Here is a 17,617-nt window from a genome sequence, read left to right on the forward strand (position 1 = left end):
CAATGAGCTTTAACGTTCAAAATTAAAACATGGATTATTCCTTAAATTCAGTTTTGTTTTAAAAAATTCATAATTTATTCGTATTAGTGTTAATGTATTATTACATCTGGACATTTCCTATTTCTAATGTACAACAGTAATATATTTCTGTCAAATTAAACCGAACTTTTATTTTGACGGGTTGCCGTGAAGCTCTTTGGAGTTTCTGTGTGTTTGTCATGATAAATAGTTTCACAAATGAAGCGGTTAAATGATCACGAAGTGACTTTCAGAGTGGATCTAGAGCCTGGAGAGGAAGATCAATAATTTCTGTCTTCATATAGGCAAAAAAACAGCGCAAGCGTCACACGTGTGTCTTCAGTGTATGTGTGTGTGTGCGGTAAATAAATCGGCAAAGCCGTTGAAAAACATATTCATATTTAACGGCTCTGGGCTGCACTATTCATTCACACGGAACATACGATTCATACAAACAGGATTCGTATTTAAATAGTATTTGTGGTTTAATATTCACACACACTAGTCTATATCGCGATTTTTATTTCAAGTGTACTGAACCGCTTTCTATTCCTCAAATATACAGTAAAATCCTTTTTTTATGACTGGATTTCGTCAGCATTTTAGGGTGAAAAACAATGGTAGGGGAAACACTGTTAATATTTCACAGTATTACAGTTTTTACTGTAGTTTTGATCAAATAAATGCTGCCCTGCTAAGCATAAAAGGCTTGATTAAAAACAAATCATAAGTATTCCCAACTTTTGACCGGTAGTGTATAATAGTGTATAAACGACTCTGAACGAGCTGAAGTTCGTGGTCAAATCTCTCTCTCTCTCTCTCTCTCCAGGACGACTCCAAGCCCCCGTACTCGTACGCTCAGTTGATCGTGCAGGCGATCACGATGGCGCAGGACAAGCAGTTAACACTAAACGGCATCTACACACACATCACCAAGAACTACCCGTACTACAGGACGGCAGACAAGGGCTGGCAGGTCAGTAACACACACACACACACACACACACACACACACATACCAGATCAACCAGAGATGAGGCTGTTCACAGGGTTAGTCAATCATCCACAATATCTGGCAAACATAAAGCATTTCAGGCGCTCCACGAGTTCTGAAGTTTGTCGCATTTTTAAGGTGATGCTCTCTCTTACTCTCTGTGTGTGTTATATACAGTCAAACCAAAAACACCAGATATCATTTTTGATATTTAACTAGTGGTTACATTCCTCATACAGTGACCACCAGTGAAATTCATATCAATTTGGGACCAAATATTATTCAGACACTTCGATCTGGCTGTGTTTTGCTGAAGTGTTTTGTTTTTTAACTGCTAATGTGACGTTTTTACACACAGACTGAACAAAAGTAAGCATCGCTTGAGATAAATGTGTATTATCTAATTGTGTAGTCTGACAGATATTCAACACAATTCATATTCATATTCAACACAATTCAATTCTTGTCATATTTTATTACCATTTCCTAAACTATAGTGAATAAACCGATAATGTGAGAAATATTGAAGGTGTCTGAATCATATTGGATAGGGATGCACCGATATGAACATTTTGGCCGATACCGATAACCGATAATTCTTTATATTTGATAACCGATATATCGCCCGATAAATCTAAATCCAATTTTTATATAATTTTTGAAAGCCTGATTGCAAAAACAAAAGTCTCACAATTAAAATACATTTCCCAATCACACAATTGTAATGTTCTCGTTATAATTTCATGTAGCCGATATGGCAGCTCATTTTGCACTTAACTATATTTTCAATTATATTTCAAGCAATTAAGATCAATCATATTGAACAATGCGCATCTTAAGTGTCCCAAGTGTTGAAGGAAATAATTCATTATTTATCAGCTTTAATATATCAGCCACATTTTATTATCGGGCCGATAACATAAAAATGAGCAAATATCGGCCGATACCGATATGGTGGCCGATATATCGTGCACCCCTAATATTGGATGAAGTCTTCAGTTGACGGAGTGAATAATGTCTCTGTTTCAGAACTCGATTCGTCACAACCTGTCCCTGAATCGGTACTTCATCAAAGTCCCGCGCTCGCAGGAGGAGCCGGGCAAGGGTTCGTTCTGGAGGATCGACCCGTCGTCCGAGGGCAAGCTGGTGGAGCAGGCCTTCAGGAAACGCAGGCCGCGGGGCGTCCCCTGCTTCAGGACCCCGCTGGGACCCCTCTCGTCCAGGTCTACACCAGCCTTCGTCTCATGACACTCACACTAGGGCCCGACCGATAAAGGATTTTGAAGGCCGATACCGATACAAACATTTGTTGGTTTTAAAATCTGATATTCCGATATATCGGCCGATATTATTATTTTTTTTCAGAAACGCGCAACAAAACATTAACAGATTTCCCTAACATTAGTTATTTGTAGTTATGAATGAGTTTTAACTAAAATAATATGATAATACATTTTACAAAAAAAATTGTTTCTTTAATTTTCACAACAGGACAGAGGAACCAAAGCCCATTATGTTAACGTTAGCGGTCTTCCACTGATGATAGTGGCATTAGCTAGCTTTGTGGTTAGCTAGTCATAATTTAGCAATGGATAACGTCATACTACAAATTGTAAAAGATACAATATATTTTCAATATAACAGGCCTTGAGAGATGATATGTCTCATTGCTATAACTGTCATGTGCTATTAAATAAATACTTAAGTCACATTGTCAAAAGTTAAAAGGACAGTCAGTCAACTACACAGTAACAACGTTTTTTTATTTTATTTTTGAAATATTCATTTATCGGCCATTATACCGGCCGATACCGATAGTTTGGGAAATGCCTAATATCGGCCGATAATATCGGCCTGCCGATATATCGGTCTGGCACTAACTCACACAACTAGAAACATTTATTTACAGAGCACAAGTTTAACACATTTCTGCTGTAAAAATGTCACTAAATCTTTATTTTTGTCATAAGCGCTAGTTATGATTATCTTAAATGTTGCATTGAACACTGTTTAAGAAGTTGGGGTCTTGAAAGAAGACTTATGATGATATTGTGAAAAATATCAGTTTTCTATGTGAATATATGTCGAAGTGTAATTTATTCCTTTGATCAAAGCTGAATTTCCAGCATCATTACTCCAATCTTCAGTGTCACATGACCCTTCAGATATCTGATGATCAAGGAACATTTATGATTATTTATTATTATCAGTGTTGAAAACAGTTGTGCTGATTAATATATATTTTTAGGATTCTTTGATTAATAGGAAGTTTGAAAGAACCGCATTTATTTGAAATCACTTTTGTTGAAGTATTAGTTACTTTTAAGTCCAAAAATCTTGCTGGCCCAATCTTGTGCGGGGTAGTGTGTGTGTGTGTGTGAGATGTGTCCTGATGTGTTTGTGTTTGTTTGACAGGAGCGCCCCGGCGTCACCCAATCACGCGGGCGTTCTCTCCGCCCACTCCAGCGGCGTCCAGACTCCTGACAGCCTATCACGCGAAGGCTCACCGGTTCCCATGGAGCCCGAGCCCGCCTCGGCTCCTCCCCCTTCTGCTGCTGCTGCTGCCCAACCCAAACTAGCTGTGATTCAGGAGGCCCGTTTTACCCAGAACACCCCAGGTACTCCGTCACAGATGAACAAACATTCACTTGGGCTCAGATTCATGATCTGAAGCTTTCATTTCTTGACATTAGAATTTTTTGTTTGTTTGTTTCAAAGCATTAACAGTGGTTTAACATTTGTGTATATATATATATATAGTATATTGTATGTGTGTGTGTGTATATACTTTTAAAAAAATATATTTTTTACAACTGCTGTTAATGCTTTGAAACCTATTTATATATATATTTCTTTTTCATAGTAAGTATATTATTTTTTATCATTAGTATTTGTATTGGTCTGATTTAGATGATTTTGTAATATTATAGACTACCCTTTTTATGTTTTCAGTCAGAATCTGTGCATTAATATTGTTTAGTAGTCTATAATTACACTATAAACTTATTAGTTTGTTTGTTTTATTCTGAGCCTTAAATAATAAACTATTTGTTTTCATATTAATAAATAATAGCACAGTTTTCTTCTGTATCAGTCAGAATCTGCATCAATGTTTATTAGTTCGACAGTGACTTCTAATTATTTGTTTGTTGTTGTTTTATTAGCTTTAACATAAATAATAAACACGGTTTTCATATGAATTTCTAATAATAAACTTGCAGTTTTCATCCTGTGCATCACTATTGTTTTAGTTTGCAGTAAAATTGTAGACTACTAATAATTTGTTTGTTTGTTTGTTTGTTTTTGAGCCTCAAAATAATAAACAGTTTGTTTTCATAATAATAATAAAAACTAATAAACAGTTTTCATCTGTATCAGTCAGAATCTGTGGATCGATATTGTTTAGTTTACAGTGAAATTGTAGACAACTAATTATGTTTGTTTGTCTTAACATAAATCACTACTTTATTTTCATATAAATAATAAAAATAAATATGAAACATGCATTTTTTATCTGTATGTATCAGAATCATTGCATCGATATTGTATATTAGATTAAAGTACAATTGTGGACTCCCTTTGTCTTTCGTCTTTGTCAAACATAACCTCTTACTGGTACCAGTCAGGATCTGCATCAGTAGCATATATCAGTTGACATAAGATCCCTAAGTGTCTCTCTCTCTTTCTCTCAGTGTCTCCCATGAACACCCAGCCGGTCCTGATCGCGGTCCAGCGCCCGATGACCCAGTCGATGAAGCCGGTGACGTACGCGCTGGCCACCCCCGTCACGTCCTCCACGTGTGCGCAGCCGCTGATGCAAACAGTGCACGTGGTCCACCAGATCCCTGCGATGACCGTCAGTGCCCTGGGCGGAGCCAACCTGCAGAACGCCATCAAGACGGAGCCGGTGGAGAACGGGGAGTACGAGGAGGTCAAAGGTGACTAGCTCGGGTCAAGGAACGTGAACTGGTTTTCATTTCTTCAGATAACGTTAGTAACAAACATGTGTTCTGTCTCTCTTTAGTCAAGGTAGAGTCTGTTCCAGGCATCACTCACGCCTCTATAGGCTCAGCCAATAGGATCATTCAGAGCAGCGCTGGAGCCACGCCCCTTCAAACGGTTACCATAGTGCAACAAGCCCCATTGGGTCAGCATCAACTGCCAATCAAAGCCATCACCCAAAATGGCACTCATGTAATGCCTATTGCCACGGCAATACAGAGCCAGGCTAACTCAGGTAAACGTTGAACACAGTATATGCGACATTAATGCGATTAAATATTTTAATCGTTTGACAGCACTTATATATATTTATATATATATGGTCACCTGGTACAAATAGGAGCTCTCCGATAATTCCCAGCTTACAAGTTGTAATTACGAGCTCTATGAGGATGTGAACACTTAAGTTGAAATATTGTAGTTAGCTACGTTCACACCGGACGCGAATAGCGCGTCAAATTCGCGTCTACTGCGTCTAGTTTGACGCTTGACCACTTTGTGTTAATTCGCGCGTCAAGAGCGAAACTGACGCAGGTAAAATGAAAAGTTTGAAGCGAAAATTACGCGCATCTCGCGCGTCAAAACCAAAACCCGTTGACGGCCATCTTTGTTTATGTTGATCGAGCATTTATCGAGAGATTCACCGGCTTGGGGATCATCGTCGCCGTATTTGTGTCCACCGGACCCTTCGGAGGCGAACCGTTTGGCTAGTTGATGACGGCCGCTGTCAGCAGTACCTCCGCCTGTCCCGCGCTCAGTTTGATGACCTGTTGCCCTGTTTCCCTCGCCCTCATCCACCTAATCTAGTTGTCTTTTTTTTTTTTTTTTTTTTTTGATGATGATAAATAGAGCCAGCTTCCAAAAGTTATTAACCTGTCCTGTGATTTTTTTTTTTTTTTTATTTGTTTTCTCTCCCTCACGTCCAGACAGGAACTTATGCACATATGTTGGTTGTCTTTACATCACAATACTATTTCATATAATCTAGATATGGAACGAATAACATTCAATACAAAATGAGCATGTCTCGTATATAGAAATAATGTTTTAAGTGATAAAATATTTGCTTTATTGTGCATTAGAACCACATCATATTACAAAATAATTCATTGAAGCATTCACCACGTGAGCAAGCAGCTAGGCTCCTGATTGGTTAACGACGCGCGAATTCACACCAAACTTCATATTTTTTTAACTCGGGCGGCAGACGCGAATTCACGTCAAACGCGTGAATGCACAAATGGCACATTTGCGCGTAACTCGCCAGACGTTCAATTCGCGCGAACTTGACGTATTCGCGTCTTCCGCGCCGCGCTCCACACCTCATTCGCGGCACAAAATTTTTTACGCGCGTAACGCGTCTTTACATTGACTTAGCATTGAAATCATTCGCGCTATTCGCAGCAAAGTAGAAGTGTGTTCATTTGTTTTATCCTAACTGCATGATTATATTCATTAATTTAATGCACTTTAAGACTTATGTTAAATGTCTCTTTCTGTCCGTCTCCAGTGTCGAGTCCGTTACACATGTTGGCCGCTCACGCCTCGGCGTCCGCCTCTCTCCCCACGAAGAGGCAGAACGGTGAAAACGCAAGCGAGCCGCCGGAGAGCAAACGATTGAAAACCGAGGACGAAGAACAGAACATCACCTCTGACGCGGACACGGACTCCACCAAGCAGCACGGCGGCCACAACTAGTCACCCATTAAACACCACCACTTTCCCTCCTTCTGTTTTTCCTTTATTTTTCCTTTTCCCTCTCATCACGGTTTCTCTTCCATCCAGCTCATGGTGCCAAAACTGAAGGCTTTCAGGCTGGACAACCGCTGTTAACCTTTTCAAGTGAAGCAAAAATCAAATTCAAACGTCAAAAAAAAGAAAAGAAAAACCAAACGCATAAAATAGCGTCCGTCACTGTTGTAATATGTTGATGTTTTTGGTTTTCCGTTATATGACTCGAGCCTGATTGAACAAGAACTCGCACCCCGAAACACAAGAGCAACTGCCATCTGGTCCGTAACTGGGCATTTTATTACAGACTTTCACAGACCCTGCAGATGTCGTCCGATCGGAGGCGTTTGATTCTCCTCTTGGGAGTCACGGTCATATTTAGCATCTCGCGGCCAAAATTGGAATCATCTTTAAAAAAAAAAAAAGAAAGAATGCACTCTCTCCCGGATGTTTTGCGACGTGCGATGCCCTCCGGATGTGCAGATGTTGGTCCCCTCTGGGCCGTCGGAACCCGAAAGATTCTAGAACCTCCGGAACCCTTGTGTTGTTCACAGTAGACTGAGAATTCCAGAACTCTGGATCTCTGACAGCGGAACACGGGCTTCCATCCAACATTCCAAAGTTTGCCATTCCGATTGTGGAAGGCCAAGAGGATGTCCTGGAATGGAATTACACACCATGAACCACAAATAGGTTGTTGTTTTTGTTCTTTTTTTTTTATATAGTGCGTTCTAGGGCTGTATGTGGAGACTGTCTTCAGCCAAAGGGATCAAAATATTCCGAAACACATCACATATTCCTAAACTTTCGGCAGCTAGCCTGACAGGATCCCCCCCCCCCCCACAATCCCCTGCAGTTGTCGTAGTGGATAATATGCAGTATTTTGTCGTTCATACGTGGAGCGTAGGATCTGGGTGTGTTTTCATTTCTAGAGACGTTTTAAAAAGTAATAATAACAATAACTATATATATATATAAGCAGCAGCATACGAGCGGAAGAGGACGTGGGACGCCTCGTCTCTTTTCTGCTCTGCGAAACTAAGCGTAGTTTCTTTTCTAAGATGGAGAAAAGTGTATTAATGGAGTATTTCCTTCCTATGTTTTTCCTTTGTTTCTTTTTTAAATCTGAGCAAAACCGGCTTTGTTACTCTGACATATTTTCATACATGCGGACGTGTCATTTCCATGTGTAGTCGAACTGTTCTCATCCAGCTTGCATGTACCGGACTAGACAAACATACCTGATCCGGCGGTTTAAACGTAATCCAGAAGAAGAATTAAAAAACATAAGAATCGGACCAGATCTGCACTTGATTAGACTCCTTTTGTTTTCTTTGTTTTGTTCCCTTTTGTTTTTAGGCTGTATTGGTGTAGGCCGATTGTGTCTGCTTTAATGATTTGATTCTGGTCAGGCCCACGAGTCTGACTGATTATATATGTTTCAAACAAAAGCAAAAAAAAAAAATATGATTGATGTTTGTTCTGCTTCAGTGGGTCAATGCTTTTTTTTTTATAAATTAATTTAAAACCTTACGCTGATGATGTTCTTGTCTTTTCTTTGATTAAATTAGACGTATTATATATATTGGGGATTTCCAAAGTTTGGGACAATTTTTTATGTTTTATGCTCTCAATGCGGCATTTATTTGATCAAATACAGTGAGATATTCATAATTACATTTGGACATTTCAAATAGTTTTCTATTGCAATATATTTTAAAATGTAATTTGTTCCCGTGATCAAAGCTGAATTTTCAGCGTCATTCAATGTCACATGATATATTCAGAAATATTCTTTTATGATGATTTGATCTAGAAACATTTCTGATTATTATCAGTGTTGAAAACTTTGAACGGTTGTGCTGATTATTATGCATTTTGTTCATTTTAGGGCAAGATTTGTCTCGTTTGTTGCACCACATACACTTACATTCGTGAAGTTGAATGATGCAAATTAAGATCACTAACACTAATCGAAAAACTAGTTCAAATATTGAATTGTTGTAGTTGTGGTTTTTAAAAGCAATATAGTTTGCTCAACAATACTTTGCAAAATGAAATATAAGCAAGTGTAGGTGAACTTAAAGTCCCGAAAAAATGGTCGACTTCTCACTAAGATATTCAATAATCAATTTTCAGATTTCTCAGAGATGAAGCCAGCTGAAGACATATGGTAATTTCTCAGATTGCCACTGTGTGGCGCTGGTGTGTAAGCGTTCATAGGCTGTGTGTGTGGCAGCAGAACTCAAATGGCTTTTGATATTGTGTGTGAAAAGGTGCATTTCAAGTCCTGTCGTCCTACAGATGATCTTAACCTGCTGTATTGATAATCTGGTCTAGATTTTTTTTTTTATATACACCAAAAATAGTTTAACCTTCTTTTCATAAGGTGAATCTCCTGAGAATACAGATCTCTTAAGAACACTATTAAAGATGATTTGATTGACCTGTTCGACCCTGAGGGACTCGTCCTCTCTTTGTTGAGTTTTGACCTCTTTAAGTGCTCAATTTGAACAACATGCAAAATGGCGTCTCGACTGTTAAGCCTGAGATTTGTTATAACGGTCGGAAGGTTTTAGTAACTTAAAATGACATTACATTCGAATATAATCGTGGTTTTGTGTTTATCTGTCCTTAGTAGATCACGATTATGTTCGTAGTGATTAAGATTTCAGTTCCGTTTTAATGAAATCTTAATGAGAGTTGAGGTGCGGCCATTTTAACCCTTGCGCGGCAAATTTTCGCGGGCAAAATCCAGTCGGGAATCTGTTCCCTGGAAAAGTTCAACGCGCGGATTTCTCTAGTGTTAAAGTTCGAGTTGTTTGGCAGAAAACTGCCTTTGAAAGTGATTTCCTTGTGAGCTGTACCTTATTCATTGCTACTCTTCTGTCAATTGGACCTTTTTGTTGTTTTTTGGGGGGCTGCGAAATTCGGTAAGATCGTCACCCGTGCTGCTTTTAGTAAAGTTAAACTTTGCTTAAGCTGTTTATCAGGATTGATAGGCTACTTGATTTGAGTTTTTATGCAGTTTAGGCTGAAACGTTCTTGATTTTCCTCATGGTAGCCTCAGACAGCATGAAAAGGCAGCAGAAGATCACAGGTAAACGCTATCGGATAGAGCGCGAGACTGTGGGAGGTAAATTAAGGCTGATGAACACATCTCACTGTTACACAGGCGTGGGAGGAGTTGCCATGGCGACCGGGAGTTGAGTGATGCTGCTGATGGAAGGAGACTGTGTGTGTGTGTGTCTGTGTGTGTCAGACGTCTGAAAGTTAATGACAAACATCACATCTGATGCAGACATTACTGGACGTCTCAAGCCAAAGATACCCAGCAAGGTATCAAGTTTTATCCATGAACACACTTTTGCTTTGTGATGTTTTGCTCTGCAGTTGTAAAAGAGGAACTTTTAAGTATGAATTATGATATATTTGTAAGCTTTTGGAATAACACTCTTTAACATGCTTTTATTTATGCAGACTTCCAGTGGCCTGGGGAAGAGAAGACCTATAGGCTATTTGTCAAAATGAGCAAGTATACAACAGAGTAGCTTATGCTACGTATCCCACAATGCTGTATGTTTGACTTGAAAAGTGCTCGTATTTGGTAAAAGGGTGAATTAATACTTACTTGGTACAAAAAAGTGCACTTAAATGAAATCCAAATCCAAAAAGCAGGGAAACAAAGATATAAAATTCATTACATTGCGATTCATTATAGGTTCATGATTATTTTATTGTTTTGAAATACTGAGAATATGAGTTTATGCAACCTACAACTACTATAGCCAACTTTACATATCGTTTTATCACAGCTTTATTTGCTGGATTTATATAACATATTATATAAAATTTACTTTACAAACTACTTGATCATTTCAATTGTTGCTAATGTAAATATTATCGCACTGCCCTATATTTGGATAGATGCATCCAATTTTACACACACACATACAGTATTGCCCACTGAAATAAAGCTTTACTATATATGAAGAGTTCAGATGCAAAAGCCTCTAAATGCCATTTGAAATTTTCTTCTTTAATGATGATTTTTATCAAACTTATATATTTAAGTTCAGTAATTTCACTTAAATAACAATTAATAGGTAATTATCATTGCAATTTAAGTGAAATTACTGAACTTAAATATACAAGCTTGATAAAAATCATCATTAAAGAAGAAAATTTCAAATGACATTTAGAGGCTTTTGCATCTGAACTATATATATATATATATATATATATATATATATATATATATAGTTAAATGATGCTATAAGGCATGAATATATTATGGTAGTGTTAACATAAGCACCGTGATTTTCTGTAACGCTGCTCTAAAACAATGTCTTATTGTGAAAATAAAATTGAGTTGATTTTTACTTTTTTAATATGTTGCATTTAGTAGTTAAATATAGTCTGATAACGATAAGCTCGTTCCAAAATCCAGACCCCTGTATAGATCATCTTGTGGTGCTTTAAGAGCTATTTTATCCTGACGCTAATCTAGATCCTCTGCTAGCCCACAACCCTCTTTCTGACCCCGACACAGAGGTCAGTAGGGGATTAGCCACAATCTGATTATCTCGGTGTTGTTTTGCTAACAATCTTCTTTGGCTATTTGGCTAAACTTTTTCAATGGTATGGGTCACTTTTTAGTTAAGTCTCCATCCCTCTAGCCGAGGTTATATATTTTTATCTTCAAAAAAGTGTTATGGTATCAGTACCGTGGACGTGGTCATACCATTTTGAGTGTGTGTGGAATGGAAATGTACCATTTTCATTATTAGGCGCTTTCAACTAAAAACGTAAACTTTGTATGCGTTTTGGTAACAACGGCGTTTTTGGGTTTCGAAGTGCAAGTTATTTAAATTGGTCTCGGTGTAAACAACAAATACTTGAATCTCTGAAGACGATAACGTCATGCACATGCGCATTACGTGTTCAGTCTATAGTGTTGCATCGCCATCTAGTGGCCTGGAGCAGAATACAGCGTTTTCAGTCGTTTTGTGGATTAGGGTGAATAGGGATCATTTTGACAATGGTGTTGTCTGTACGTGGATAACTCAAAGGAAAAACTTTCCGTTTTAAGCATATCGTTGTCGTGTAAACGCAATGTTACTCGGTAAAAAGAATCATGCTACCAAAATGGAATCAAAACTACCATATGGTACCAAAACATTTTAGTACTTGACTGTCATGGATACATGAGGTTTTCACTTTCATGAAGATTTGAAAGTGATTGTGGTATTGGAGAGTTTGGGTTTTCTAGGTCACACATCAGCGATGGACTACAAATAGAAACGTTTTTCCTTTGCATTTTTCGCGCACAGATGTCGTCAAAACGATCCCCATTGAAACGAATCACGAAAATGACTGAAAACGCTGTATTATTGATGCCAGGCTATGTCACTTTGTAAAGAAATCCCACGCTCCTATAGACTGAACATGTTATACCTGTTCATAGAGTGCCGAAGTCACTCTGTAGGCCAAAACGCGGAAGTGAGTTAGCATTTTAGCACTCCCGGTTCCCTCGCTCTAAAGTCTATAGGATTTTTGAATGTGTTTTTGCTAAATCGCCTGAAATAAGGTCTGTGGTGAACAAAGCCTCTAAATTTTTTTACATTTTGATCTATGACACAGAACACAGTTATAACCTGCTTTACTGTTTTTTTTTAACTTTATTGTGTCTGTAGTTTTTAAAAAACTTTATGTAGGCTTCAAAATGTATACCCTTTGGGGTACTTTCCTGTTATCCGGACCCCACGATGGCCTACCCCTAACCCCGGCCCTAAACCTACCCGTCACTGGGGTTAAGACCAATCAGGGATGATGGCCGACCCCTAGACCCGGCCCTAAACCTACCCGTCACTGGGGTTAAGACCAATCAGGGATGATGGCCGACCCCTAAACCTACCCGTCACTGGGGTTGAGACCAATCAGGGATGACTTTAGTTCCTAAATGGTATATGGTGGGATCCGGACCCCACGATGGCCTACCCCTAATCCCGCCCCTAAACCTACCCGTCACTGGGGTTAAGACCAATCAGGGATGATGGCCTACCCCTAACCCCGCCCCTAAACCTACCCGTCACTGGGGTTGAGACCAATCAGGGATGACTTTAGTTCCTAAATGGTATATGGTGGGATCCGGACCCCACGATGGCCTACCCCTAATCCCGCCCCTAAACCTACCCGTCACTGGGGTTAAGACCAATCAGGGATGATGGCCTACCCCTAACCCCGCCCCTAAACCTACCCGTCACTGGGGTTAAGACCAATCAGGGATGATGGCCTACCCCTAACCCCGCCCCTAAACCTACCCGTCACTGAGGTTAAGACCAATCAGGGATGATGGCCTACCCCTAACCCCGCCCCTAAACCTACCCGTCACTGGGGTTAAGACCAATCAGGGATGATGGCCTACCCCTAACCCCGCCCCTAAACCTACCCGTCACTGAGGTTAAGACCAATCAGGGATGATGGCCTACCCCTAACCCCGCCCCTAAACCTACCCGTCACTGGGGTTAAGACCAATCAGGGATGATGGCCGACCCCTAACCCCGGCCCTAAACCTACCCATCACTGGGGTTAAGACCAATCAGGGATGATGGCCGACCCCTAAACCTACCCGTCACTGGGGTTAAGACCAATCAGGGATGATGGCCTACCCCTAACCCCGCCCCTAAACCTACCCGTCACTGGGGTTAAGACCAATCAGGGATGATGGCCGACCCCTAACCCCGGACCTAAACCTACCCGTCACTGGGGTTGAGACCAATCAGGGATGACTTTAGTTCCTAAATGGTATATGGTGGGATCCGGACCCCACGATGGCCTACCCCTAATCCCGCCCCTAAACCTACCCGTCACTGGGGTTAAGACCAATCAGGATGATGGCCTACCCCTAACCCCGCCCCTAAACCTACCCGTCACTGGGGTTAAGACCAATCAGGGATGATGGCCTACCCCTAACCCCGCCCATAAACCTACCCGTCACTGGGGTTAAGACCAATCAGGGACGATGGCCTACCCCTAACCCCGCCCCTAAACCTACCCGTCACTGGGGTTAAGACCAATCAGGGACGATGGCCTACCCCTAACCCCGCCCCTAAACCTACCCGTCACTGGGGTTAAGACCAATCAGGGACGATGGCCTACCCCTAACCCCGCCCCTAAACCTACCCGTCACTGGGGTTGAGACCAATCAGGGATGACTTTAGTTCCTAAATGGTATATGGTGGGATCCGGACCCCACGATGGCCTACCCCTAACCCCGCCCCTAAACCTACCCGTCACTGGGGTTAAGACCAATCAGGGATGACTATAGTTCCTAAATTGTATATGTTGGGGTCCGGATAACAGGAAAGTACCCATTTTGGATTAACTTGTAAAGATTATCTTGATAGCCAAAACGTGTAAGGGTCACAACTCTTTGTTGAACACAGATCTTATTTTTTGCGATTTTCCAAAAGTCTATGGGGAAAATGCACAGCTCTTTTTTTTTTTTTTTTTTTTTGTAGTTTTACATGAAAACGATAACAGTATAGTTTTCAAAATCTTTACATTTCAAAAGCTTACTTTTTTAGGCCCCCAAAACTTTGTTGTCATGTAAATGAACGGGCAAAACAAATAAAAAGTTTTACATTTTTGTTTGAAAACGGTGTCGTGTAAACGGCCCTTTAGTTTACATGATAAACAGTAGAATCTCAGTTTGCAAAACTGCAACCTTCATATATCTTTAATAAAATACCGTGGTACACTTTCAGAAAAAAAGGTACAAAAGCTGTCACTGGGGCTGTATCTTTTCAAAATGTACACTTTTGTACATTTTAGGTGCTGATATGTACATTTATGTGCTAATGTGCATTTCAGGAGCTAATATGTCCATTTTAGGTCCTAATACGTACATTTTAAGTGCTAATATGTACATTTTAGGTGCCAAGAACATTTTAGGTGATAATATGTCCATTTCAGGAGCTAATATGTACATTTTAGGTGCTAATATGTCCATTTCAGGAGCTAATATGTACATTTTAGGTGCTAATATGTACACTTAGGTACTAATGTGTACATTTTAGGTGCTAATATGTCCATTTCAGGAGCTAATATGTCCATTTTAGGTCCTTATATGTATATTTTAGGTCCTAATATGTATATTTTAGGTGCTAATATGTACATTTTAGGTGCCAAGAACATTTTAGGTGATAATATGTCCATTTCAGGAGCTAATATGTACATTTTAGGTGCTAATATGTACACTTAGGTACTAATGTGTACATTTTAGGTGCTAATATGTCCATTTCAGGAGCTAATATGTATATTTTAGGTGCTAATATGTACCACTAAGGTACCAATATGCAGCCTTTGGGTACAAAAGTGTACCTTTTGAAAAGGTACAGCCCCAGTGACAGCTTTTGTACCTTTTTTTTTGAGAGTGTATTACCAAGGTTTTTCGGACATGGTTGGATTAGATTTCTCTCAAAGTCAAGAAAGCTGCCCTCCAGTTTCCACGAATCAAAATTTCATGACAATCATGATTTATTGAGCCATTGCCAAGTGAGGGTCAATAATGAATTCCTCATGATAAAGCTAATAAACGGCGATGTTTAGTCTCGCGTGTTGAAGCCTGAAGCGGTCGAGAGCGTGTACGTGCCGCACAACAATCGCAAGCGCTGACAATCGCTCCAGTGTTTATCAGCTATTTTCAGCGGATGGCACATTGATTGATCCCTCGTGATCCTTATTTTGAAATCACAAAGCCGAACAACAATCTCTTTTGTGTTTGGGCCGTGTAATTCTGTGGAATTCGGACCCTTGAAGAGATTACGTTATGAAAGAGACTCAGGTTAGCTTGGTTGGGATCAGCTAGCCCTAACTTTAGCTCTGTCTGCAGGTGGTGTGTGTGGGATAAGTGTGTGTTCTTGGGTCAGATGGGACAGACAGGTCCTCAGACTCCCTCACGGAGGCGCTCTGGAGCAGCAGATGTGTGTGTGAGCAAATCTGCAATTAAATTGACCTCTTTCTATCAGACTCCAAGATGTAAATGAATGCATTTCTCATTATTCAGTGTCTGTCGGCTGGTGTGCCGAGAGAGTGCGTGTCATTTCCTCGGTGAAAACCGAACGACATGTTAGGCAGGACTGTTTTATGTGTTACCAAAGTGAATATTTATGTCTCAAAGCACCATAAATGTTTCACAATGTACATATACCAAGTCTTCAGACGTCATATGATAACGTTCACGGGTGCAAGTTTATGGCCCATTTCAAACCACATAGTAGATCGTAATAATGATATAGAATGGGTACTTATGACATTAATTGAAATTATGAGAGAAGACATGTATGACAGTTATAACTATGATCAAAATGAATGCATAAAAAGTTATTGTAAGATAAAAACTCATCATATGTCAGTTGCTCATCGTAATTATGACTTTTAAATATCATACTTTAGCTTTTTTTCATAATTTTGACTTTTTTATCTCATTATTTCATCATGATTTTTTTTTTCTTATATGGTGTAATTGAGCTTCTGTGCTACTTTGGGATAATTTTTTCTAGTTTGGCCGTGTGAAAAACAAGCTCTAACATTATTTTAGAAGCTGTAATGTGGAAAGGGAACGGGATGAGGCTGAACAAATGATGACAGACTTGACATTTATTAGTGAACTTGTCCTTTTGTGCAGTTGCAGGTTATTTGGACCCAAACCGAACTTCGTCAGAGTCAGCTGAACAATCATAAAGAGCAAATTGTGACTCTTAAAGATGTCATGTTTCATCTATTATTCATCTACTAATGTCCAAACAGAAACATCACGTCAAACGGCCCAACTAAACTCTACCAGACGGTCAACAGACTGAGGTGTGTGTTTTGTTTCCTCACCTTAGACACAATGCCAGTGTTTATTTTCTAGTTTTGACCCTTGATGTTTCTGAAAGGCTTTTCTTCACAGCCATTGTTTACGTCATTACTCGTGTTGTGAACTTGAGTTATAAGTTGACATGTCTGGCCTCTCAAGCAAACAGGTCAGTATTGCGAAAGTATCACGCAGAGTACAAAATAGCTTCTGTTTATCAGTTTTAAGTCAACATGAGATCAGATTTGACCTAAGGCATGTTCCTAATGCGCTATTTAAATGTTGTAGCTTCTTCACTTCTAAGACCGCTTTATTTTTGGCTGATGTCATCTAGGGTATTGGATCATGTTAAAGGAGTAGTTCACTTTAAAAAAAAAAAAACTTTTGCTGATAATTTACTCACCCCCATGTCATCCAAGATGTCCGTGTCTTTCTTTCTTCAGTCGAAAAGAAATTAAGGTTTTTGATGAAAACATTCCAGGATTTTTCTCCATATAATGGACTTCAATGGGAACCAAACGGTTCAAGGTCCAAAAGACAGTTTCAGTGCAAACTGTTCAAAGGGCTTTAAACGATTCCAGATGATGAATAAGGGTTTTATCAAGCGAAACGATCGCTCATTTAATAAATAATAAAAATAATGACTCTCCTGTTCAATTCAATTCAATTCAAACAACTTTATTTATCCCCATAGGGCAATTCAGTTTTAGCCTTCCAGTCATTTTAAACAAGACAAGACAACAATCAGTCGAACATTCAGAAACACTGTCAGTGATATTGCTTAATACAAAGACAGAGCAGGGACCCAAGTTCAAGAAAATAAATACATAAATAGATAACAATAATGATAAATAATTAAATACATACAAGGTATATGATTCAAGGCACATGACTAATTGCCACTGCCAGCAGTATTTAAAAGCCCGATTACAGAAGGAATAAATTCGAAATGATGAACGAGTTCGAACAGGAGAGTCACGAACGCGCATCACAGAACAGAGCAAGGCGAG

General features: G+C 39.5%; 1 protein-coding gene across 6 annotated transcripts in view; it reads left to right on the forward strand.

Moving 5' to 3' along the window:
• Window positions 1–8,278, forward strand: part of foxk2b (forkhead box K2b) — a 66,721-nt gene extending 58,443 nt beyond the window's left edge. For all 6 annotated transcript variants that reach the window (XM_089128103.1, XM_089128106.1, XM_089128102.1 and 3 more), the window contains exons 9-14: window positions 848–994; window positions 2,042–2,235; window positions 3,428–3,630; window positions 4,705–4,950; window positions 5,037–5,249; window positions 6,525–8,278. In XM_089128103.1, the coding sequence (XP_088984229.1) occupies window positions 848–994; window positions 2,042–2,235; window positions 3,428–3,630; window positions 4,705–4,950; window positions 5,037–5,249; window positions 6,525–6,712 (1,191 nt within the window). In that variant the 3' untranslated portion in view covers window positions 6,713–8,278. The remainder of the gene's footprint in view (window positions 1–847; window positions 995–2,041; window positions 2,236–3,427; window positions 3,631–4,704; window positions 4,951–5,036; window positions 5,250–6,524) is intronic.
• Window positions 8,279–17,617: the final 9,339 nt, after the last annotated feature.

The sequence above is a fragment of the Pimephales promelas genome, chromosome 3, assembly GCF_988280905.1.
Source record: "Pimephales promelas chromosome 3, fPimPro1.hap1.1, whole genome shotgun sequence".
In the NCBI taxonomy this organism is placed as follows: Eukaryota; Metazoa; Chordata; class Actinopteri; order Cypriniformes; family Leuciscidae; genus Pimephales; species Pimephales promelas.